General features: G+C 33.8%; 1 protein-coding gene across 1 annotated transcript; it reads left to right on the forward strand.

Annotated features, from left to right (window-relative positions):
- Window positions 1-709: 709 nt before the first annotated feature.
- On the forward strand, window positions 710-10,845 carry LOC138305972 (L-xylulose reductase-like). The gene is made up of 2 exons (XM_069246280.1): window positions 710-862; window positions 8,046-10,845. The coding sequence occupies exons 1-2, from the start codon at window positions 831-833 to the stop codon at window positions 8,776-8,778; spliced, it is 765 nt and encodes a 254-aa protein (XP_069102381.1). The 5' UTR covers window positions 710-830; the 3' UTR covers window positions 8,779-10,845.
- Window positions 10,846-25,752: the final 14,907 nt, after the last annotated feature.

A 25,752-nucleotide genomic window follows, 5' to 3' on the forward strand; every position in this document is an offset into this window, starting at 1 on the left:
TGGGATTTGAAATTGTACAAATGATAGGGCTGACCCCCGGGGCCTTAAACGGCAATAGATGCGAGGTCAAAAAGGTCAATTAGGCTACTACTTTCATATAAATTACTTTGTCTCTGAACCTATGTTTTGGATAGCATATTTGTATGGTATCAATAGCATCATTGTATGGTTGTGATTCAAAATTAAACTTTGGGAGTCAATTTTGCTTATTTTTCTAATTGTCAGAGTCTTGTGATAATTACTAACAAAAAACCAGGTGAGCGATACAGTATCAACGAGTTCATTGGTTATTGTTATGATATTATCATGTAGTGTGTTGTTGTCAACTTACCGGTTATGACACTGATAATTGAATATTTCGGATTATTAATTTACTAGTTTTATACCTTTTTTATCATATTATAATTGAATACTACTTAGACGATTATTTAAGGTGTCATGTTTAAATGGTCATCGCATACGTTTGTCGCGATAATGTGATGCCATTAGGGGTTATTGGAATATGTTAACATTCCAAAAGTTTCAATTTTAATCTTATTTTTCCTCAATAGATATAGACTAGATGTTGTTTAGCATGCGACAGTAATTCCATCAAAAAACATTAACTGCCTTTAATACGTTATGAAACTCAGTGGTAAACGACCCATGCGTGTCTTAGTCTTTTAACCTACGCATGTACTTTAGGCTTTAAACTAATGAATCTTTTACGGTTTCCTATAGAAATATCATTGGGCGTATGACCATATCACTTTAATATCGTCATGAATAACAGCAACCCGGATACTACTAATGCTATGAGACAGCGGTCGGGGCTCAGTCGGTGAAAGGACATGGCGGGGATACATCTACCGCTGACTCAAAGGTATAGTATATAGTGTATCTTCATTATACCAATTGTATTTGTCTCATAACTACGGGTATAACACTGGTTTATCCCCCATTTCCATGGCTTAGCTAAGGTGGCATTCTTGTTAAAGATTATCAATCCGCATGGAATATATTTTCACGGTTATTAACTTAACTTCAGTCATATTCTATTTAAAATATGGTATAATAATGTCTCGCTCAATTAACCCTATATCAGCCCATATTTCCACCCAACCTTAAGCTTTAAGATGTTAGATTTACTTCTTCCTACTCTGTCAACAGTACACACGTTATGATAGAGTTTTAGTGATCTAGCAGTAACTTACGTGGTAAACAAGGCCTAAAGTTATACATGCAATGAAGGGCGAAAATTTTGACATGTTATATTTTACTCAGTAATCTATTGAAAAGTGGTGAGGGATTAGACTGTGACAATAATTCAAGGACACCAACGAAAATGTATGATACCTTATAAACATAAGTTGCAACACAGAATGTTTTCACTGTAAAACTTCTTGTTTTTATTCTTTATGTATTTCAGATGTAAAATTATCTGCAGAAATCATTTAACTACTTATACCATTGTTCAAATATGACATTAAATTGTTGAGCGCTACTTGACTTCATGGTCTGACAATATGTCTCATTTCACTGTACCTGTCGTAAATATGATGATTTTTGCAATATTGCCAAAATTTGTTTTGAACTATTATTTATCCGTGTAAACTTAAGCATTTTAAGTGTTGTAATTCTCAAACTGGTTTGGTCTTGAATAACATATGAGAAACTGTTCTTGAGTTTTCAGTATGAAAATAACGGCACATATAACTTCAATACAATTTCCAGTTCACTTTGTGGCAAAAGTGACAAAAAATAGTAAAATTGACCAAGGAATGTTTTTTATTATTATTATTTCAAGATGTTCCAATGCTGAAAAATGGTAATTTTTTCACTATCAAAAACAGGAGAAGATAATTTAATATTTTTCTTTAGTTACAGAAGTTACTCCCTTTACACAATTTGAGAATCAAATTTTACTCCAAGTTAAAAATATCAAAAAATAAATTAAGTGCATCCCGAAAAAATTCCGTTGCACTATATCCTATATGGAATGAAGTACTGATTGCGCATGCCATAGGCAAAATAATTTTTTTATATTATTTTTATGCTTATTAGACACGTAAATACACACACAAACACGATTAAACACCAATTATTGCTCAAATTATAAATATAATTTATGCTCTGTCGGCGGTGGTGCATCTTTAATGTTCTTAAAAATGTATAAAATGTCACGGGTATACGTCGAGATATGTTACATTTCTGGCGTGCGTTTACAGTTGTATTGGATCCTCTAGCCATGACTGAATGGGCAGGACAAAGCCACAATATCTTTTACTTTCTTATTAGTATATCATTTTCAATCATTTTTTCATAGTAAAAGCAGCCTCTCAAAAATACGGACATTCACACACGCAACGCATACAATGTAAAGTATAGGAGAGGGGCGTTCTTAAATGACTGCTAATAGGTTGTAAATCTTGCAAGATATGTACGGTGTGTGGGCGAAAATATTAATTTTTCTTGGATTGTCAATATAACAATAATGGCACATATAAATTTAATGCCGTTAGCAGTATATTCACTTTGTTCAATTAACGAAAAATAGTCAAAATTGTTCAAGGAATGTTTTTGATGGAATCTAATTTTTTCATAAATAAATAGGTAATGTGTCAAGAGTATACTACGCAGTTGCTCTATCTGAGACACGTCAACATTTCTGACCTGTGTTTACAATTGTATTGGATCCTCTAGCCACGACAACTATCACTTTCAAATAAGTATATCATGTTCAATTTTAATGGTAATCGCAGCCTCTCAAATCACACTGAAATTCACACAACACGTATAGGATTGGCCGTTCTTAAATGACCGTTAATAGGATGTACAGTGTAATGGAATATGTGCCGTAATATTGAATGAATTAAGCTGTTAGAATCATTCAATCAGACAGACAAACATATATGATGCTTTATAAACGGTAGTTTTAAAATATATATTTTGCACTGTAAAATTCTAGTTTTAGCTCACCTGGCACAAATGGTGAGCTTATGTGATGGCGCCGCGTCTGTCGTCCGTCAATCCCTCAACATTTAGAATTCTACATGGATTGTAACCAAATTTGGCCATTAACATTCTCTGGAGAATGGAAATAGATTTCTATAAATTTTGGCCCTAACCCCTTGGAGCAGAAAAGTGAGGTCCAATGTGGAAATAAGAGGTAAATCTTTAAATTCCTTCCGAAACAATGATCCTCTGTTTATAACATTACTTGGCATGACAAACCAGGTGAGTGATACAGGCCCTCAATGCCTCTTGCTTATGTATGGTATACGTTTAGATGGAAACACACTTGCAGAAATTACTTAACTATTACTAATAACAATGTAATAAAGTGAAATGAAATTGTAGACTACAACTTGGTTCATGGTTTTTCCGTATGTTAATATGATAAGTACTGCCAAAATCATTTTGACAACCATATATGATTGTAATATATTACAATCAAGAAAGCAATTGGACATGTTCGCATTATCTAAAATTATATATATAAATCTAAATTAGAGTATACTGCGCAAATGCTATATTTGAGATACGTTACATTTCTGATGTTAATTTACAATTGTATTGGATCATCTAGTCACGGCTGACAAAGCTGAGATATAACTATCAATATATAATGAGTATATCATGTTAAACTAATGTTTCATTGTAAACGAGGCCTCTCAAAACACGCGGACATTCGCAAACACAACATATATGTGAGAGACCTTTCTTAAATAACCTTTTATAGGATATCAACATTAACCCACCAACCGTGTAATATTACTGATTAAGTTGTGATTTAAGTTTGGGAAAGTCGTGATATCGGCTTTTATTCTGTTGCGTTTTACGCTTACTAAAGGACAATTTTACCTAGTCATGTTTACACTGGACGAAAAAAAGGTATCCGTACTCTCGCACTATTGTTTTCCTTGTCGGGTGTAGAGTCTGTGTACATCCGCTATGCGCTTTAGTGTGAATGTACTCTCGCTGTATTTTTTTCTTTGTCGTATGTAGAGACTGTGTACATTATAGTCAACAAAAAGTGACAAAACGGATAAATTTTAGTTCCTGCCAAATACATTTACAGCGTTATTTAGCGGATTATATTTAATTTTATTTTACATTATCCTAGGTCCTAGATGTACGTTGCACTATCGCTTACTAACCCGTGACCATATAGACCGCATTTGCTGCGGTTCTAATACGTTAGAGAAACAGAATAGAAAAAAATACACATTACCAGTTTGGATGCCTGAGCTCTAGATCTGATGTACGCAGAAAGGCATTCAAGCATGACACAGGTAAGTAACCACGTTTTCACAGAGACTGGACAGTGCTGTAGCGGACGACTATTTTGAACAGCGAAGCAAGTCTATCATATCAGTAAAATTATAAACAAACTTTTATATAACAAAGAACACAATTAACAAAGTTCAACGAAATTTTACATTTAAAGTTCTGATGAAGTAAAGTATTTATTGTAATACAACAAGGACGTTAAACATTAAACCATCTTTCAATAGTCACAATGGTAATGAGCGATCGATAGTGCTAGTATACCTGTTACCGAGGATGATTTCATATAGACCTGTGGGTATGACCTACGGGTTGTTTATTAAATATGTTACATTTTTGTACATGCAAAATATCTATAAGTAATGTCATAGAATCATATTGTACTGGAAATTGAAGTTTTAGAAAGTAGTTAGCGAGCACTTAATGTTTAACAGACACAGGTTTTTTATGCTTAGACATATATATATATACACACGATTTAATATCAATTATTGAGCTAATGATGAGCATCGTTTTTGCTCCGACGGCGATGGAGCATCTTTAAAGTTAATGGTTACAGTATGTGACGTTTGGTGTCTTTTAGCAGTATGTTGCAGTGACAAGTGGGACAAAACATATTCAACATAATAAAGGCGGAAATATTACATCGAACACAAACATATCTGTCTCCTAAATTACACTTAAACACCACACATACAAAGAGGGAGTCATTAAATGGACTCTGCTTTTGACAGGACGTTAACTTCAGTGCATTAACACTGTAAAATTGTAGGAGTTCTACAATTACAAAAAAGAAACACCACGAATAAACATCAGCCTTCCAAAACATACAAATGCTGCAAGCACACTGTTGAATGCCGTCATTATATGACTCTGGTTGTTAATAGGACTTCAAACCTAATATCCCTAGTCAAGCATAATCTACCATGTAGACACTGTGCACTACAAACACACTACACATCACACACATGGGAGACCGTCGTTATATAACCCTGGTTGTAAATAGGACGTTAATTAATTATACAAACAAACACACAAGAGTAACCAATCATATAAGGAGAGTATTGAATGAAAGTGATTAAGGATATATGTCAAAAAGACCAATGACAGTCGAACAGTTAAAATCAATATTAACTAAAACTATTTCTCAATTTCTAAAATACTTGTTTGTCTACATATACTTAATTCGCGTATCGTTTTAAATACAAGTAGACTTTTATAACAGTCCTGTACTCCATGGGTAATTAATGAATTTTATTAATGTATCATTACTTTATTGAATTGTAACGCCTATTCATATGTTTTCCTCACAATTTTGTCGTTCACCTTCAGATGAAATTAGGTAGGTATCAAACATGCACTGAAAACAACCCTGGAACCCGATTGCAAACAAACATTACCAATCGTGAACGTATTCAAGTATGTACAACAAGCAGGGATATTTCGCTTTGACATTAAATCTCTCGTTTAAATTCTGACACCACATCTCGGCACAGTTTGAATGTTAGAGGCGTGAACGATCGGTGCATTCTCCTAATCCGTCTGACACGCCCAGTTCTTGGCTTTTAAGTATTCGTCTTTTGATATTAAAAATGTTTTCGCGTAATTGAAATGTTTCTCAATCTCAGGATTGAATGTTCGGGGTGGCTTTCGTTTTCCTGTTGATTGTGCATGTTCAGTCGTATGGGCAGTTTATCATCAACGAAAATGAAAGGCAAAACTCTATACTAGGTATTAATTATTCATGTTGTATCGGGAAAATAGTTATATTTGCTACTCAAACGCAGGCAAGCCAATTTAGTATTAATAACGTACATTAATTTGAGTAGCAACGTGACGAATAATATCTTGATTTCTATGACAGGCAATTAGGTTGTGATTATTGATATAATGATATTATCAGTTTTATCTCATGCTTATTTAAGATACTATTTACATTTTATCGATTTTGGGTCAGCTACCCAGAATAAATACTTTGAATTTTATTGTTCCATTTGAAAAGGGTTTTTTCGTTCCGCTAATACAATTTCACGGTGTTAATATCACATATGACATTTAGATTGGACCCTAGTGCGTTCAGTTAGATGAATAATTAGAATACGTGTCTATAATACCAGGTTTGTACATGGCAGAAAAAAACGGAAGAAAGGAAATTCGACTACAAAAAGAACATTTATAAAGGATATAATAATGAGGCACCCCCGCCGACAGAATATTCATGTTACTCATCATTTGATCAATAACTGGTGATTAATCATGTACAAATATGTCTAATTAACACAAAAATGATATAAGATAATGTATTTCGCTTTCGGTATGGGCGCAGTCAGTACTTTATTCCATATTGGACATAGTGCCAGAATTTTTTCGGGATACAATTAATTGTGTAAAGTAAGTAGCTTTTGTAATCGAAGAAAAACACTTAATCGTCTGCTCCAGTTTTTTATAGTGCAAAAATATCATTTGTCAGCTATGGAGCATCTTTAAGTAATAAAAGAACTCTAATAATAATTTTATTTCAAAATATTTCATAGTCAGATGCTAAAGACAATTGGAATACGGCAACATACTTGTAGACGCTCTCTCCCAATAATATCAACAGTACTTACAAATTATTACAAAAAATATATATAAATGTATAAACATGAATAAATTTCGATTACTAATTGATCAAATGATGAGTATATCATTATCATACCTAAAACTCAAACTAGACGTAGATAAATATGCCATGCAAAATTCTCCTATCATTACATAAAAATTAAAATGATCAAACGGAATCTATTGGTATCCCTGACATAGCAGGGAACTCAATGATAGCTTCATTAGTATCTATATCGCATTTTTCTTTTAGCACATTGTAAAAATGTTTGTATTGTCAGTGGTAAGCGCCGTCTTGGGTTGACCTATGTTGGACAATATAGAAAATAGTGTTCACAATCTTCATTTTTGAAATTAACGATAATTGCCCAACCTATGTAATAACATATATGTTCAAACGATTACGGATTATATTTGAAAATATCAGAGTAATGAGTAATATTATCAATTATATATATATATATATATGAATTTAGAGTAAAACTTTTGATGAATCTAACAGATGACATTGTAGGAAATAAACAGGACGGCCCATTTTCCTCGGACAAGATGAAACTGTTGTAACTGCGTTCTAACAGCGGAAACATTAAATAGTATGTAATATCGAAAAACGCAATTATCACTTATATTGATAGAGGGTTGCAACAATTAATAAATATGAGAAAGACAATTTTGATTGCGGATATTTAAAAGATTTTACGATGAAAATGTGTCGTTTAATTAGTAGTACTAGGCCAGATTCTCTAAATTAGAACATAGCGTGCCTCTCTTCTTAAACCAGGAATAATGTGACTGTAGGTACTTTGCGGTAACAATAGGTTCTGTGCGGTACCTATATGTGCTGTGCGGTAATTTTAGGTACTGTGCAGTACATAGAGGCACTGTGCGGTAACTGTAGGTGATGTGCGGTACCTTTAGGTATTGTGCGGTAACTGTATCTTCTGTTCAGTAACTAGGTTATGTGCGGTAACTGTAGGTACGGTAAATATAGGTTTTGTGCGGTACATTTAGGTTATGTGCGGTAACTATATGTACTGAGTGGTAACTATAGGTTATGTGCGGTAACTAGGTTATGTTTGGTACCTTTAATTTCTGTGCGGTAACTGTATGTACTGTGCGGTACCTATATGTACTGTGCAATGGAAATGTAAATATTGTTATTTCTTTATTTGTAGGAGAGTACCCAAGTCATTAGCTGGCAAGAAAGCCATCATAACCGGAGCCGGACGTGGAATTGGTCAGGTCATTGCACATGCGCTATACAGGGAAGGGGCACGGTTGACTACCGTCAGTAAAACAAAAGAAAATTTGGAAAAACTTCAGAAAGAACTCCCTGGTATAAACACAATATGCGTGAATCTACGGGACTGGGATGCCACGAGACAATCTCTGGGGCAGTTACCTCCCTTTGACATCCTTGTTAACAACGCTGGTTTCGGAAGAAGCGGACCCTTTCTCGATATGTCACGGGAGCTAACTGATAATATGATAGATATGAATATAAAGGGTACCATTAACGTCACGCAAATAATCACTTCCGGTATGATCGCCGCTGGTAATGGCGGCACTGTAGTCAACGTTTCCAGTATGGCGTCACATAGATCCCTAAGCGGCCACACGGTGTATGCCGCCACTAAAGCAGCCATTGACGCGATTACCAGAAATTTAGCGCGGGAACTTTCACGGCACAACATCCGCGTGAACTCTGTTAATCCTTCGTATGTCTGTACGGATATGACGAAGCACATTCCAGATGCAGCCGTTGAAAAACTACGTCTGCTTACACCTACACGAAAACTGCTGACGTCAGAGGAAGTTGCTGAAACTGTTTTGTTTCTCCTCAATGGATCGGTCTCTTCTATAAATGGAGTCAATTTTTTATTAGACGGGGGTTATACTGCTACATGAAGAGTTTGAATATTGTTAATATTTTTTACTTCTGTATCACCACATTGTATTTTAAAGGCCCACTACCTTTCCGGAGCAAAACATAAAGGTTTCTTAAAAAACATTAATAACATCAGAAAATATATACCGATGGCCTAAGATGAGGTTACAACACCAAACATATGCAAGATTTCCTGCGTAATATATGATAACAGTGGAGAGTCATTTCGCCGTTTTGCCGTCTGGCGCAGAGATAGTCAACTACCGCGCGGTATTTAGGACGACAGCGGGAAACATAAAACGACCCGCGTTATGAAAATTAACATTTTATTTATTTTAATAAAATTGTTGAAAAGGTGATTATACGTGTAGTATTATCGGTAAGTTAATAACTTTTGTGACTCTACAAAATTATCGATCTCGTTTTTCATTCCCATTTTAAAAAGTAAAAACCGTTTCAGAAAGGTAGTGGCCCTTTTACAGAAGTAGTAACACACAATTAGACAAGTACAAGAGAATATAAGATGAATCGATTGAATGAAGGAAAAAGGGGATAATTGAAACAACTAATTCAACTTGATTCCTCTTTATTATTAATAACCACCTCGCGATAATGTATTTACCCCAATATCCGTATCGGTTTTATTTGTTTCATAATTTATAAGAATGTTTAAAAAAACTGTTGAAATCATGCAGAATCAGGACTTGATTCAGAAACTTTTGATAAAAATAAATTTTGAACATCGCTAGGTGGGTCCCATTTAGTTAAACATACCGAAGAGACATGTGATTACATTAACTACGTAACGTCTGTCCGAACTCTTCCGAGAACGGGTCATGAAGTTTCCGACTTCCGTTCGGAAATAATTGTAACTTCTATGCAACCAGTTCAAAATGAAGGCATGTTTACAAGTATCGACTTTCAACAACTGCTGTACCAAAGCTATTAAGAAATCGTTATAAATATTCTTTGATATAACTTAATTTCAACTATTTCTACAAGTACTAACAATATCGGGGTCGAATCTAACTTGAATTTTTGTTGATAGTTACGTATAGTGTGACTTTAACGCAAACCCGATTATAAGAAGTTTATAGCGATGAAGAGACCATTAACTGTTTATCTTATTATTGTTTGTATTAAAACCATACAAAATCAGGTCCACAAACTGCAGTATATGTAGTAGGCTTACAGGGGAAATAGTTTGCAGCTGAAATAATGGTAACAAATCTATTACGGACGGAAGGACGATTGAAAGGACAGCGTACAGTTGGATGACATTCTATTGATATTGTGGTGATGTTTTATTATCAAAATTAAATGAAAAGAAACATTTATAATTTCAGGACATTTATTGGTGATACGAAATAGACATAATTGTGGTTACATATAGATGTACGAAAAACCTCAATTTCCTTACTGACATTCTTGCATGTTGTTTTTTCATTGTTGTGTGACCATATTTAGCACCACAGCGAATGCACCTACATATTTGTCCCCCAGAGGTAATTAAACGACAGTGGGTTTCGCACCCGGTATCGAGAAATGTCATGTGTCAGCTGTAACTTCAAAAAATGCCATAACATACCATTCAAGCAGAGTCAATAGTATATTCGAGTTACCTCCCTTTAATCATATACACACATATCTTTGTTTTGTTTACTATTTAACGCATGGATAGCCAGGGTCATTTGGGACCAAGGCCACTGATAAAGTACTGATCATTCGTTTTAATTACGTCATGAGGTTTGTTTTTCAATGTAAAAACACGAGTTGCCTCTCTTAGGCTATATTTGGACATTATAAACTAATCATTTATAGATATCACTACACACAGCCACACAGGGTGCATGTGAATAGCCATTAAATACTGTGAAAATCTGATCGAGTTGTTTGTGTGTTTTCTGTCAATCAAACAATCAACAACCAGGATTACAAACAATGGTACATCTCACGGCCGTATATATTTATTATATTGTAAATTGTGTTGTGTTGCATTGCATTGTATATATACATGCACCTTTTCAGATGAACCGACAGTTTAAAGAAATAAAGAAATATGAATTCAATTAAGTGTAACATGCTTTTCATCTAATTAACACGGCGAAGACCATGGCGCTTAGATCACAGGCGTTTGGCTCTATCGAGAGTTGCCTCTCTTTATAATATGTACTTTTGTGTTGACACAGTATAACATATAAAAAGAGAAAGAAAAATGTCTATAGAGCCAAATGCCTGTGCTTAGATATAGCAAACAAATGTGAAATTACAAGACATATTATAAGTGTTAAAGACACTTTGTATTATACATCGTTATACTCCCCAACTATAGGGATAAATTATGGATGGATATAGCCAATATTCATGATATAACTTCCATTCAGTATATACTTTCATTACCTGAAGATGAAATAATATATAAGCTCTTTGGAAGCGAACTAGAATTCAGATTACGGCAGAAAAATTTAGAAGATTTTAGAATTGTCTGTGTTATAATGTTTACGATATGTTCTCTCTCTACAATAACTAATCCATTAGATTGTGATTGTATATTACCAACAAAGTTATTTATTCATCAAGTATTTGAATATCATTAAATTACAATCTTATTTTATTTAAGTTTCATAATTATAATCTTATTCAATGTAAGATGGAAAAGTTGTAATTACAACTACATGTTCAATAACGATTGAAAATTGATTTGCAAACTATATTATTTTTTTTCTTTCCTTTTTTTCTCATAGTTTATTTTGCATATTATGTCGTTATTTAGATAAATGTTATTTTATAATGATATTGTAATCTTCAGTTTTGGAGGAAATAAAGACTATAATAATCAACTATTTATTTACTAAGTCCATATGGAAAGGTAAGGATCATTTCGTACTGCATGTATTCAGATTTCCCATCAACCTATGAATTCCTCCAACCGTGAGAAAAATCCTATACAATTTTAATCTGAGCTGACAAGCGTAATATCATGATATATAGATGTATCTATGATATTAAGATAAGTAAAACTTTCAATCATTTATACATATCTCCATATTATACTCCTTTATTTGTGTATTTAACACCAAAAGCGAAAGTTTAATGTATTCTATATGCAAATCGAAAGTAGCTGCAATGCGTTTCCCACGACAGGATTATTTATTTGGTATAACTTATTCATGCTTTGTTTCTGCTGCCTGATAATCAAGACAGCTGAGGTCTCTTTTGCATATCAAAAATCAATTATTTGATTTGATTTAATTGGTTTTACGTCCTATAAACATCAACTACAATCGTTTAAGGACGAGCAAAGTTGAGATGGTTAACCTTGAATGATGACAATGTGCTATACCACTATTTTATCTAAATTAAATGCGATCAACTCCGTCTTTGCATATTATAGAGTTAGCGTTCTTGTGGGTAGATATTCATTGTGACATCATGATCTAACTTCCATTCATTATATACTTTGTGAGCGAAATTCACGTCGTTTTCTCTGAAATGTGTGACGTTATGCTCGAAAACACATTACGTTACAATTAATACCTACCTGTTAGAGCAGATAACTCTGTAGTATGCAAATACAGTATATTTTAAACTAATAAACGTAAATGGCATTAATTAATCATGTAATTAAAAGAACGACGATTGCCTGAGGAACTCAATGTTTGGAAGTGTAAAATCCCATTTTAGTTGATTTAGGTTGAACTGAAATCATTCTCATGTTTGCTGGATCGGGGATACGTTTACCTCCTCGCCGACAGTTCTTGTTTATTTAAAATCACTAAAATAAGGTAAACAGATTTAAATGCTTTCACTCATTTCTGTGTATAACATTAATGGTTCAATAATGATGAATTAAACCACTTGCCACAAAGTCCATTCATGAATGGTGTTAACTGATGTCATGTGTCATATTAACAGCTGGTTATAGAGGGGGTGGGACGACTGGTTCGCCCGTTGTCAGTATAATGTGACCGGGTGGAGTGTGTTGCTTGGTGTCTTCGGCGGCATGCTTCAGTGATATAGCACTATAAAAAGGGTAACAGTTCCACTTTAAAAGAAGACACAACACGGACATACCGCATTCTCCCAAAACACATACCTCGTTCTTCACACACGCTATACACTGCAAAACATGGAAAGCCGTATTTACATGACCATGGCTTTTAATAGGACGTTAATTAATCAATCAAACAAACGATTGAATTGTTGCCACATTTTAACATGTAGTTGACGTAGAAACAATTAATTGGAAAGTTAGGTTAATATTACAATGGTCCTTTTGTGATAATTGAATGCCATATCATATTAAGTATAATCTAAAGAAATAAGTCAGTGTTCACGACATTTTTATTTAAAGTAGAGATACCATCTTAATATGAATATTGTATACATAATGAAGAATAAAACAATGATAGCAAAATTCCAACAGGCGACTTCCAACAGGCGACTTCGGAAACATGCAGAAATTTGAATTGTTTACAAAACCTCGCGTTATTATGGTCACGATATCAGGTACCATTCTGAGATTGTGTAGGAGTGTTGGAAGGAAAGGAGAGATTTATATCATAAATATTACTCGATAAATATGCGTGAAAATATGTGGAGTATGGTGCTCTCATTGTATTTTTGAGATCGTTGTTAATGGTGACTCAAGCATACCTTGTAGGAAAAACTTTCTTGAGAGTAAAGGAGTTGGTATTTAAGCAATAAACTGTTCCATAAAAGTTGGAACATCTATATAACCTTTATGAATTAAGTTTGGATGACAGAAAAACAGAATGTCGTCTACTGTCATGCCACAGATGGATTTCAATGTATAAAGAGTTACATCCCCTGACACACCGGCTAATTGATATCTTGTCTGGTTAGTCGAGATGTGTTAGGAAGAAAACCAACATCGTCGGAGACCCATGGGTGATTGCACTACACTACACTTAAGTATACATGCAATCACCCGTGAAACTTCGTCGATGCCTATCACATACATTAACGAACAATGTGAGTTTCGCTGAAATTACCATTTCTTCTCTCACAATGCATGGGATATCCATTGACTATGTAGTTCTTTCAGTTTTGCTTATTGCATGCATTGAATTAGCAATAACTTTGTAGATTTCTGGGGTTGAAGGTATTGCCAGAAAAAAACCTCTAAAACTACTTTCAATACATGTTATATAATATAATATAATATTATATTATATATATTTCTACTTTTTTCAATAAACATATATGCAGTGCGACAACATATATTACCATGGCAATAAACGATGTCAGACGGAATATCCTGTTAACAATCAGTTTTAAAGTTCATATGTTTTTTCTTTAGCATGTTTCAGTGATGAATTGTCATTGAACAGGCATTCAATCAGTCCAAAATTGTATAGATATAATGTACATTGTATTTCACACATAGCTTAAGTGAAGTTGGCGTTAACAAGCGTTCCTCTTTATCACATTTAGATGCATCTGTTATATTTTTCATAAATCTTATTATCTAAGGTATACCAATCTTTGATTGTGGTGAATTTGATGAACCTACAGCTGGAAAGAAGATAATAAAATTTGGATATGCTTCTGGCGTGATGTATGGCACATACAGAGGCATCGATCGTTCTGAAAAACCTCCAACATCGACCGCTGCAAAGGAGTTAATTACTACATCGACGATCGGTTGTCCTCCACCACTTTTTTCCTGTCCGGGTGATTCGGCAGGTGTTTTCCAAATAAGGGACAATGACTCTTTAGTCGTCGTTGGAATTCTTGTCGGAGCTGATACGACAACTGGATCAGGAATTGTTATCCCTATCAAGCCTATTCTGGAGGCCTCTGGGGTATTTCGTCCCCAAAAATGAGAGGACATTTTTTATTTCTATGATACATCGATATATGATCCCTTGTTAAGTTTAGTTTAGTTTAGTTGAGGGGGTTTAATGTGCCTTCACGATACATCGTCTCCAGTACTAAATGATCCATCAAGGTTGCTATTGTTAAAGTTGATATTTGCTCAAAGCCGTAATTTTCATCGACTGAGAATTATATATTTATTACACCCACTTTCTTAAATATCAGGATTACTCTTTCATAGTAGCATTACGCGAATAGTGACTGACTTATGAATGAATATGTAACATATTTTAGCTGCAGTTATAAATAAACATATAATCATCATGTACCCTCATTAAATATGTAAATATGTGTTTTTATATAATCTATACAATTCCTTACTTTTTTGACAAAATAATGTATGGTACAACAGTAAACTTGATGTGTGATCCGGTTTTTCAATGCTTATTTAAGAGATCGCAGAACCAAATAATTTCCCTATATACGATATGTTAATGTTTGCCACTGTCCAGGTTAAATGGAGTTTCAAGTCTGGTCATCTGTTACTAATTTTGAAGAATGGCATCTCGCATACCTGTGAATAAAAAGAAATTAAGATCTACCATCTTGCTTAACTTTCATGTGAGGATGTCATCTTATGTTGAATTCCGCACCAAAAATTTACCAAAATATTCGTGAAATTCCAATGATGAATACCTCCCCCTGACAGACATAGACTAAACAGAATTTTAACATGTCTTTTGACTGATGCGCCCTGAATATCCAATCAGCAGGCTCCGAAACATTCACCTCTCTATGAAATCTTGTGCCCAAAAGGGAATTTCCAGGAATCTATTTTTGGTTTGTGTCTGCGGTCCCTTCAATGCTTAGTATGGATGTTTGTCGATGTTGAAGGTAAAATGTAGTATGAATATTTATTTAAAGAATGTGTTGTGTTTAAGTGATGAAAGATAGCTGGAATTCCGTAGAAAAGCATCAACATATATACGTCATCGAAAAGTTATGAGATACTGCTGGAATATCAGACATTGCTATAATTGTGTTACGACGTCTTCTGTCCACATTACATGCTGCTTGACATATTTCTGATGAACTCGTCTCAATAACGTATACATTAAATTTCTTATCCAATCAAAGTAAGATGTTTTTAATTTGTTGCCATAATTTCGGTTAAGATTGTCGTATTTTGATTGAATAGTTTTTTTCCCAATAGATTGTGTATTTTTCCTCTTCTTTATACACTAAAATAACGTTGCTATATTCGTGTTGATCACATTTTGCAATGACGAATAGTAAATAGAGCTAGACCTATCGTCTCGTCTAAATTTCTATAGCATTAAATGTTACATTTATGTCAAAACTGATCTGGTATTTCATTATCGGTATTTGAAGCTATGCTAAAGTTCGGTTTGATACTTAAAACTTGTTTGTGATTTAAAAGCATCACATTCCATATAAAGAAACATAGTGGGTGTGTCAGTGTGCACTATAACATTGGTATGTTAATGGTATAGTTATAGGGTAGGTATTTACTATTGTAAGTAGCTGTGGCCGTTGTACACACGTGACAACCTATCATAACTCGATATCACACATGTACTGTTATGTAGGCTGAAACACTGTATACCCCATATATAATTCTTAACGTGGCCTAGACATTATGCAATTTTCTCATAGGTCCATATTCTACAGTGATTATTATTTAAACATTTAAAATTCAACCCAGAGACACAAATATGTTTTCAATGTGACGTACAGACTGATATAATTTGCTATTTATCTAATTTATATTTTCAGGATCGTTAACATAATACTCACTGATAGTACGTACGCACTTCAGAGTCGTAAAACATGTTTCATTTCATTTCAACAAATTTTATTGACAAAGATGTTACAGGTCAAATGGATTAAATAACAGGCAAAGCCTATATAAATTCTCTCCAATGGTGGCAAAAGTAATAGTTTAACTTACATCAATTATAGATTTTATATGTAAGTTTTGAAATGAAATTTTACAACAGATAAAGGGAGATAACTCTTTTGCATACTCCATTCACACAACACACATAATACAAATACAGCTATTATTTTAATACAAGAACATGTTATATTACTAATTAGACCAAATGTTACTCATGACAGACAATGACCAACAGTCCATTGTTATATATACACTTGTCATTGCTCTCAATACTGTTAAATTTCCTGAAAATAATTGAAAATATACATGTATATTCTTTTAATAAGATAATGTATGCTGTATATAAATCATGTTTAATATTCATCATCTATTCAATGTTGTTAGAATTTTTGATTTTCAAAGTTAATTCATCTGCAATTGCTGTTTCAAAACGTTCTTCGTACTTAATAACGTTATAGTATAAATAATATGACACTAAAACTAATTCTCACGAAAAACAACCCTGCAATTTAATTCACTAAATGAAAATGAAAATGCATACACAGAGAATTTCCATTCTTATTAACAGCGAACCCACACAAAGCATATTGCAGAGTTACGCAATATCATGGGCGGTTGGATATAGTAAATTCTAAATATAGTAAGATATTACAGTTAAGAATAACCCAGTATCAAGCTTACATGTGCAGGTCCATTCTCTTGATGATTAATGGTAAGCCACACATAGCTTTTAAAACAGAGTTTTTCAGAGTGGCGCAATATAATCAGCGGGAGGATATTTAATTTCATTTGTTAACCAAACGCTATCATTTTTAATCTGAAAAAAAAACATTCGCAATCCACAATGTTGACTCTAGATGGATAAAAAACATTGAGATGGTTGTGGAATGTACACAATATTATAGTTTCTAAATATAGTTTTGTATGCAATGGAAAATTTTCAGTGCTAAAATGGACATCAGAAAGAGATTTTTGTGAAATATGCTATGTTCATGTAATACATACAACATCTTTAAGCAAAAGAATTGCGTCACTAGTTTGTTTGTTTGATTGACGTCCTATTAACAGCTATAAGGTCATGTTAGATAAATTACCAAATTGAAAATTTTTAACAACTTACTAGAATAAAATGTTTTCTTTTATTTCTACATCTGCAAGACCGAATAACACGTTCTTTTTGTCTAAAGTTGTATGCGATGTATAAAAAACCCACTGTGTTATATATTATCCCATATTGGCAATTCCAAAACATATGTTCAATTGTCTCTATCTCTTCATTACAAACGTTGCATGCGTAATTTGGTAGTTTATTAATCATTTTTAAGTATGAATTAGTTGAAATTCTGTTTTGTAATCTGTAAGTATTGGAACCAGCGAATATTTGTGTCTTTTTTAACTTGAAAAATAATTTCTGTAATGGTGTGACCAAACTTTTTGTGTATAGTGTGTCACAGTTTTATACCCATTTTATATCTGCTGTGTTCCACAATGTATTCACTTTATTAAGATGTTCATAAGGCTTTGGTTTCTTTTGTGTTTTTTTGTATACTGCATTGTATGTATGTGGTGAGGTATCAACGGTCTATAAAAAGGGTTTTGTTAGTTGCATAGCTTATTTTTTGATCCTAGCAGTATGTTTTGATATGTGTATGTATATCTTCATTGTTTATTTGAATAAAATACTGTTTAAACCAACGAATATGACAAAAATTTTAAAAAATGATTCAATTATTATTACATGTATATTAAAACAATTTTCTAATTATTTTTTAAATAGAGATCATGATGTCTGTTTATATAGAAATCAATGCTAAGTCGGCCATTTATTATAATAGTTTGTATAGCTTGTCGATAGTTGTATCTGCTCGAACAATGTATATATAACATTTCCTCATTTAATTATACCAACCTCTATACAAGATGAAACATAATATGCATAGAATATATTTATACTTTATTATCTAAAGATGGGACTGGTTTAAAAACCTTTTCAGTGCGTTAGCCTGTTATCGGTGTTACTCGCTTACTGGGTACATATGTACATGTGTGTCGTAGTGTAGGCGGGTAGATTTACAGTGTACACACATACATCGTCTAATAGACATATACTGTGACGTAGAGCGTAACGCTACCTTTGTTATCGCTATATTCAACTCACTGAATAGTTTCTTTATAATGATAGGCAATGTTGTTCCTAAATCTTCAGTCAATATTCAATTCTCTATCGAATCTCGTGAAACAAATTCGGTGTACAGTGTTTGAAAATACTTGTTTATTTTAAACAAAAACACACCTTTCTATTTCAATATCCAGACTATATACGTAATATCTCAGTGCATATATGCATTATTCACCTTTGTTATTATAAGCATTGATAATTTCATATATCCCATGTGTAGGGATTGTGCATGGAGTATAAACTATGATACAGCAAAAAGACTCGTTGGAGATTTCCAGTCGGTTGATTACGAAAGTAAACCAGAACAAGCAAAGCAACATAAGGTCAATATTTGTATCGACGATATGACAATGTACTATTTTTAGCATAGTCTAAGGTGTCATGTATTCTAAATATAGATGTTTCTATCCTTGTTCAAAATTGACTTGCAGTTTGTTTAATCAGCTTTAGGTTTCCAACAGAAAATAAAAGAATTAATGGACATCGACATAAGCGAAATCAATAAAGAGAAAAGGAAAAGTAAAAAGAAATATATAGTTCAATTTAATACTGTTCTAGCTAATAACGACAATACGTATATCGATGACGTTGGTTATAAATATAGAAACAGATTAATGAAATGGGAATCCCCATTTACCATTTGGCGTAACTTCACTATCCCGAAACATTATCAATAAAATGTACTATACGTGGTATACCTGGTTGTTTATAATATTGCAGACATATTTTTATATTAAATATCACTAACAGTTTAAAATAACGTTCACCAAATGGTTCAAACCCATCAAATATTAAACCGATAACATAGTTTTTGAGGATATGGCAAACACATAATTTACATGCTGCAAATTATCACAAAAATACAGATAATGAATGCTTATACTGTGGGAATTCTACACCGGTATTTAAAGATGATGTATGATTAAACATGGGGATTTCTCTTTTGTTAGCCTGGGTCTATATATATCACTGACGGAACAAGATATTTAAATCTAGTCAGCTGGAAACTACTTTTTCACACTTGTACACGTCTCCATTTTTAAGTTTCTGCTTTACGGTGACTAAATGTTCTACCCACATAACAATAATTAAGTCTAAATAGTATTTAATATGTTTAATGTTAAACTACAACAAAAACTTAATTAATCAATTCCCAACATAAAAAGAAACCATCCGTTTGTCTTCAAAGAATCAGGATTAAATAACATTATGATGACTATGTTAATGTAAATCGTGAAGACAAAAGTAACATCATCATGAATACTTCTTATTTTTATGTGGTATACGATGGTTTTTACAACGAAATATTGGTACAATGTTAAAATTCAATATTCCAAAGCAAGAAACAAAAGTGTAATTAAATAGCGAGCACGTAGACTGGCGTGCAAATTAGGAGAAACCCGCACAGCGCAAAACGAAAGTACGATTTCAGAGGATATAAACATAAATTCTTGTAATATTACGGGACTGTGAACTTTCGTGTGAGATGATAGGTTAAACGAGAATACCTAATTCCATCTCCCAATATCAGTTCGGCAAGGTATTGTGCCAACTGAAGATAACTTTGCAAATATAAATTCAAACTTATTATTTTTAGTTCATTGTACCGAGACATGGAACCCAATGATGAACCTCCGACATATACGGAATTAACTAATGTTAATCCCATCACATTTACTTGGCACAATGGACAAATGGAAGAATCATTTTCATATATCCCTTCGTTGGATGAAACTGTTGAATCACTATTTACGGATACACCCCAAAATCCCTCAAGGGAGATTCCGGCTTATATAGAAGCTCTTAAAGAAGCTATCAACATCCCTGGAGACCTTTTAATAGATAGAATCCGTGAATTTACCCACGATAGCGTTCCCGACCTTGAACAGCTAAGAGTCAAACTTTATGAAATAGCTAAAGCCAGCTGGGATGACTTCCCCGTCAAAGAAAGGTATTTACGCAAGAGACTAGCCACTAGAAAAGCTAGTGCCCCACCGATCTATCAAAAAGACTGTTTTGTTCTTATTACGCGCGGTGACCGGTGAATATACAGAGGATATTCATGAAATAATTCCTAAGACAAAGAAAGTCAACGAACATATGGCTAAATCACAACACACGGTAGACGAAGGAGGTGTTAAAACCCTCAGGGAAAGCATCGTAACCGTCAACGCAGACCTCTTAGACCTAAAATCTCAACAAGCGACTTATGTGTTACAAATGGAGAATTTTAGAAAAGAAATATAACAAATGCGTGACGATAGAGCAAGGTCAAAGGACAAAACCAAATACTACAAGGACGAAGTTAAATCGATGAGGACTCAAATTGACAGCTTGATAGCAGAAAATGAAGACATACACCGAACACTGGAGAAAAAGGCTAATGATAACTCGTCATTGAAGCAATCCATCGCAACTCTCGCCTCTGAAATTCAAGATTTACAGCAAGACAACTCAAAACTGAGAAAACAGATCGGAGAACTTAAAGGATTAGGCATTAAACTCAAATCTTCCATGAATGACATGAGCGAGCAAGTAACTGACTGTAGCATAATAGCTCGAAGGTTCGACGACAAGCAGTCAAATGACACTGAAAGTATAAAAAACAGACAGAGAATCAGCATGCAATGCAAAACACGAAGAAAACATTCATACTATGGGTGAATCAATCAACACATTACAAATAGCAGCTGACAATGCCCAGAAACAAATATGTGATATTAAAAAACAGTTGAAAAACAAAATACCGGTACACGTGAAGAATCAAAAGTGTACCGCTGATCAGGATATGTACCAAGTTGAAGTCACTAACCGATTTATTCCACTACAAGAGTCGCCCATTGCAGCAATCTCAACTCCCTCGTGCGATGCCTTAGAACAGACTTACTCTCCCCCCAAAAAACAAACCACAGAGCCCGAACCTTCGAAAATTCACAAACACAATAGCGAGTCATCCGGATTAGCCGAAACCTACTCATCAATTGTTGGAAATAAAACCCCCAAAACGAAAAATATTGGTTCAACTGCAAACGCGACGTCAACCATACCTGTACATTTTCCGTCGTCAGTGTGTAAATCTTTCGGTAAGTCGGCGTCAGAACCAAAAAGAAATGATTTCGTTGGATTTACAACATACCAAAGAAAACGAACACGCAGATACTATGTTTATGGTATAAACAAAAAACTTTCCTCAGAAAATGGTATGAGGAAATTTCTTGAAGAGAAAAACGTTACTGTAACGTTTCTAAGATATTTCGAAAAGCGTTGGAAACGGACCGCGTCAGCTCAAGTAAACGTCATTGATAATGAAAACAACACTCTTGAAAATCCCTATTTCTGGCCGGAAGGTGTATCTATCCGCCAGTGGCTCCCTAAATCAGTTTTTATCAATAAACAAAACGACCATGAGTAGCACACTAAATATTTTTTGTTGGAACATTGAAGGTGTTATGGCTGGCACGCCATACCTCCTCAAATGTCTTGAAGAACACGACATTGATATTTGTGGACTATCCGAACATTGGGTGAGAGAATATAATATGTCATTTTTCAATACTTTTAGTCAATGTGGTTATTCAAGTTTAGTAAAACCTGTTTTTGAAATTGACCCATTTCGATATAAATGTAACATAAGAGGAGGCGTTTGCATGCTTTACAAATCCCATTTAAATATTCAAGAAATTGTAACCGATAGTCCACGTATTGTTGGTGGTGAAATTCAACAATCTGATAGTTATAACATCTATGTTTTTGTGGTATACATGCCTTCGTCCTCAAGACATCTAGATGTTTTTAAAGAGACTCTTGATATATTAGAATCTCTAGTTTCCGTTTACTCAGACAAAGGAAAAATATTATCGTAATTGGTGACCTTAAATGTAAAAATCAGTGGTCCAAGGTACCATTTCCAACCCAATAAAAGGTCGGATGTATTTGATTTGTTCTTACAGAGAAATAATTTAAGTTCGATAAACGTTCAAGTTGACTGTAAAGGTCCTAATTATACATTCTGTCCTGTCACGGGCAATTGTACGATGATTGACCATATCCTTGTAGAAAACATATTGTTGATTTAGTAAAGAAATCTGAGGTACTAGACGAATGTGATGCAAATATGTCTGAACACCTTCCTGTTTTGTGTTCTTTTACCATTCCAAGAGTCTCGCCAAAACAAGGCACTACAGAATTTTTAAGATACAACTGGCGCAAAGCAGCAAAGAATGATAAAATACAAAAGTATAAATATTTTATTAGTTCTTATCTCAATTCAGTAGATTTTCCCAAAAACATACGCTCAACATCAGATATTGATATTTATTACGAAAGTTTGAAATCCGTTCTCCTACTAGCATCAAAAGAATGCATTTCGAAACGTAAATTCAAGAGCCATTTGAAACCCTATTGGAGTGACGATTTGACAAGTGATCACAAGCTTGTGCTTCGTAAAAGACAACTTTGGAAAGCTAATGGTAAACGTAGAGGAAACGATGTTTATTTCTTAGATTACAAATCTTGTAAAAGTGTGTTTAGAAATAAGTTGAGATGTGCCTTTAACGAATACATGAGACGTCAATTTGAAGAAATTGATCAATCAGGCGAAGTCGACCAAGCTCTGTTTTGGCAATTATACAAAAATAAATCAAGTAAACCCAAATTGGTTCAAACAGAACTCAAGTACAACGGACAAGTCTTTCGTGATCCAAAAGCAATAGCAAAAGCATGGGGTTCTCATTTCAGCACACTTTTCCAAAATAAACCTAATGAATTGTTCGACACGGAATTTTCAAACCATATTCTTAATCATGTAAAAGATATGTCTGAAAAAGCGAAACACGACAAAGATATTTTTCTAGACAGAGAATTCGGTATTAAAGAGGTTTCTGATATTTGCAAGTGTCTTAAGACAAACAAGTCTGGTGGATCAGATGGCCTTGTATATGAGCATGTAAAATACTGCAACAATCTTATGTTAAAACATATCACGTTTTTATTCAACCTTATTGTAAAGTACGAATATATTCCACAATCGTGGAAAGTTGGTACAATAGTCACTTTATATAAAGGTAAACAGAAACCCAAAGACGACCCTAACAGTTATAGAGGTATTACATTAATTCCAATATTTTTCAAAATATTTGAGTCACTTTTGTCTTCCCGTTTGAGTCCAGTTTTAGAATCACGGTCATTACCAAATAGACATCAATCAGCATATCGTAAAAAACTGTGTAGTTTATGCACCTCTTTTAACCTGCAGGAAAGTATTTGGTTTATTTATTTTTACGTCCTATTAACAGCCAGGGTCATATAAGGACGTGCCAGGTTTGTTGGTGGGGGAAAGCCGGGGTACCCGGAGAAAAAACCACCGACCAGCGGTCAGTACCTGGCAACTGCCCCACATGGGATTCGAACCCGCATCCCAGAGGTGGAGGGCTTGTGGTAATATGTCGGGACATCTTAACCACTCGGCCACCGCGGCCCCTGAAAAGGAAAGTATAAATTATAACCTAGATAATGGATCAGATGAACTCGTTGCTTTTTTAGATAGTAATAAGGCTTTCGATTCTGTATGGCAAGAAGGCTTATTCTATAAACTTTATCAAATGGGTATCAATGGAAAGGTATGGATCATTCTAAAACAGATGTATTCCCGCTTCTCCAGTAATGTTGTCTTTAATGGTTTTATGTCGGAAAAAGTAATAATGGAATAATGGAAAGAGGAATCTTACAGGGTGGTTCCTGATCTGCAAAAATGTACCTCGTTTTCATCAATGACTTGCTTAATGAAGTAGAATTCAGCGGGAAAGGTTCGGTAATTAATTCATCACGGGTAAATATACCAACCCAAGCCGACGACATATGTGTTATAAGCAATAATGTAGCTAACCTTCAATACTTACTTTCTATCTGTGAGAACTACAGTAGAAAATGGAGGTTTACATTTTCCGCTTCTAAATCGAAAATTGTCATATTTACTTCCAAAAATAAGCCAAATGTTTCTTGTAATGTTACAGTTTATGAAAATAAACTACCAATTGTTGATAGTATTGTTCATGTTGGTATAACATTGAATGGTAAAAATAACAATGTTCAACGTACAGAACGTGCTTGTTCTAAATTAAAGTGTGGTGTAATGTCTCTTATTCGTTCTGGTGCTCACCAGTGTGCCCTGAATCCGTTGACCACTGCTAAGATTATTAAATGCAAAGTTTATCCATCTGCACTCTACGGATGTGAGTTGTGGCAATTAAAGAAAAATGAAGTATACATGCTAGAAAAAGCACAAAATTTCATTGTCAAATCTATACAAGGTTTTAATATAAGAACGAGGACAGATATGTCCACATCATTGATTGGTTGGTTTTCTATTGAAGTGTATATTAGTATTAAAAATTGTTGTTCCTTGGTAGAATATGTTCCATGGATATAGGAGTTTTAACTCGCGAAATTTTCATAAAACGTCTTTTCGATTTTAAATTGTGCAGTTTTAACAAAGGATTTATCCCTGACATTATCCAAATTTTGAAAAAAATATGATTTGTATTTTGTACTGGATGGATTTTTAAAATGTGGTACATTTCCAAACAAATGCAAATGGAAACATTTAGTAAATACCCATGTTAAAAAAATATGAACAGTTTCAACTTTGTGAAAGGATGAAAGCTGATAAAGATTTTTCTCGTTTTTCTCTTTTACATGAAAGAATAGAACCATATGCAATATGGAAACTTGCTTTACGTTTTCCACAGTATAGTTCATGCATTAAACGAATTGTTGAAATAGGCGTAGAAATGCGCGATAATGAAAATTTATATTTGTGTCATTTTTGTGGTCTAATGTATAATGATCTCATATTGCACAGTGTACTTGAATGTAGCCACACTGAGAACTTGCGAGACCAACTGTGGTGTATTATCAGTACTGTGAAAGATATAGATTTTGTTTTTTATCTCAATTCAATGTCAAAATATCATCTACTGCATGTTCTTCTTGGTGGACTATTTAACTACCATTTATCTCAAAATGAAATGGAAGACTTCAGACTAAATTCAATTA

This window comes from Argopecten irradians, chromosome 13, assembly GCF_041381155.1.
Source record: "Argopecten irradians isolate NY chromosome 13, Ai_NY, whole genome shotgun sequence".
NCBI lineage: Eukaryota > Metazoa > Mollusca > Bivalvia > Pectinida > Pectinidae > Argopecten > Argopecten irradians.

What these genes read in the sequence shown, in the direction of transcription:
- LOC138305972 (XM_069246280.1), top strand. Translation starts at nt 831, where the DNA reads ATGGCGGGGATACATCTACCGCTGACTCAAAG. An exon ending in CATCTACCGCTGACTCAAAG is followed by an intron (nt 863 to 8,045) that starts GTATAGTATATA and finishes CTTTATTTGTAG; the next exon opens with GAGAGTACCCAAGTCATTAG.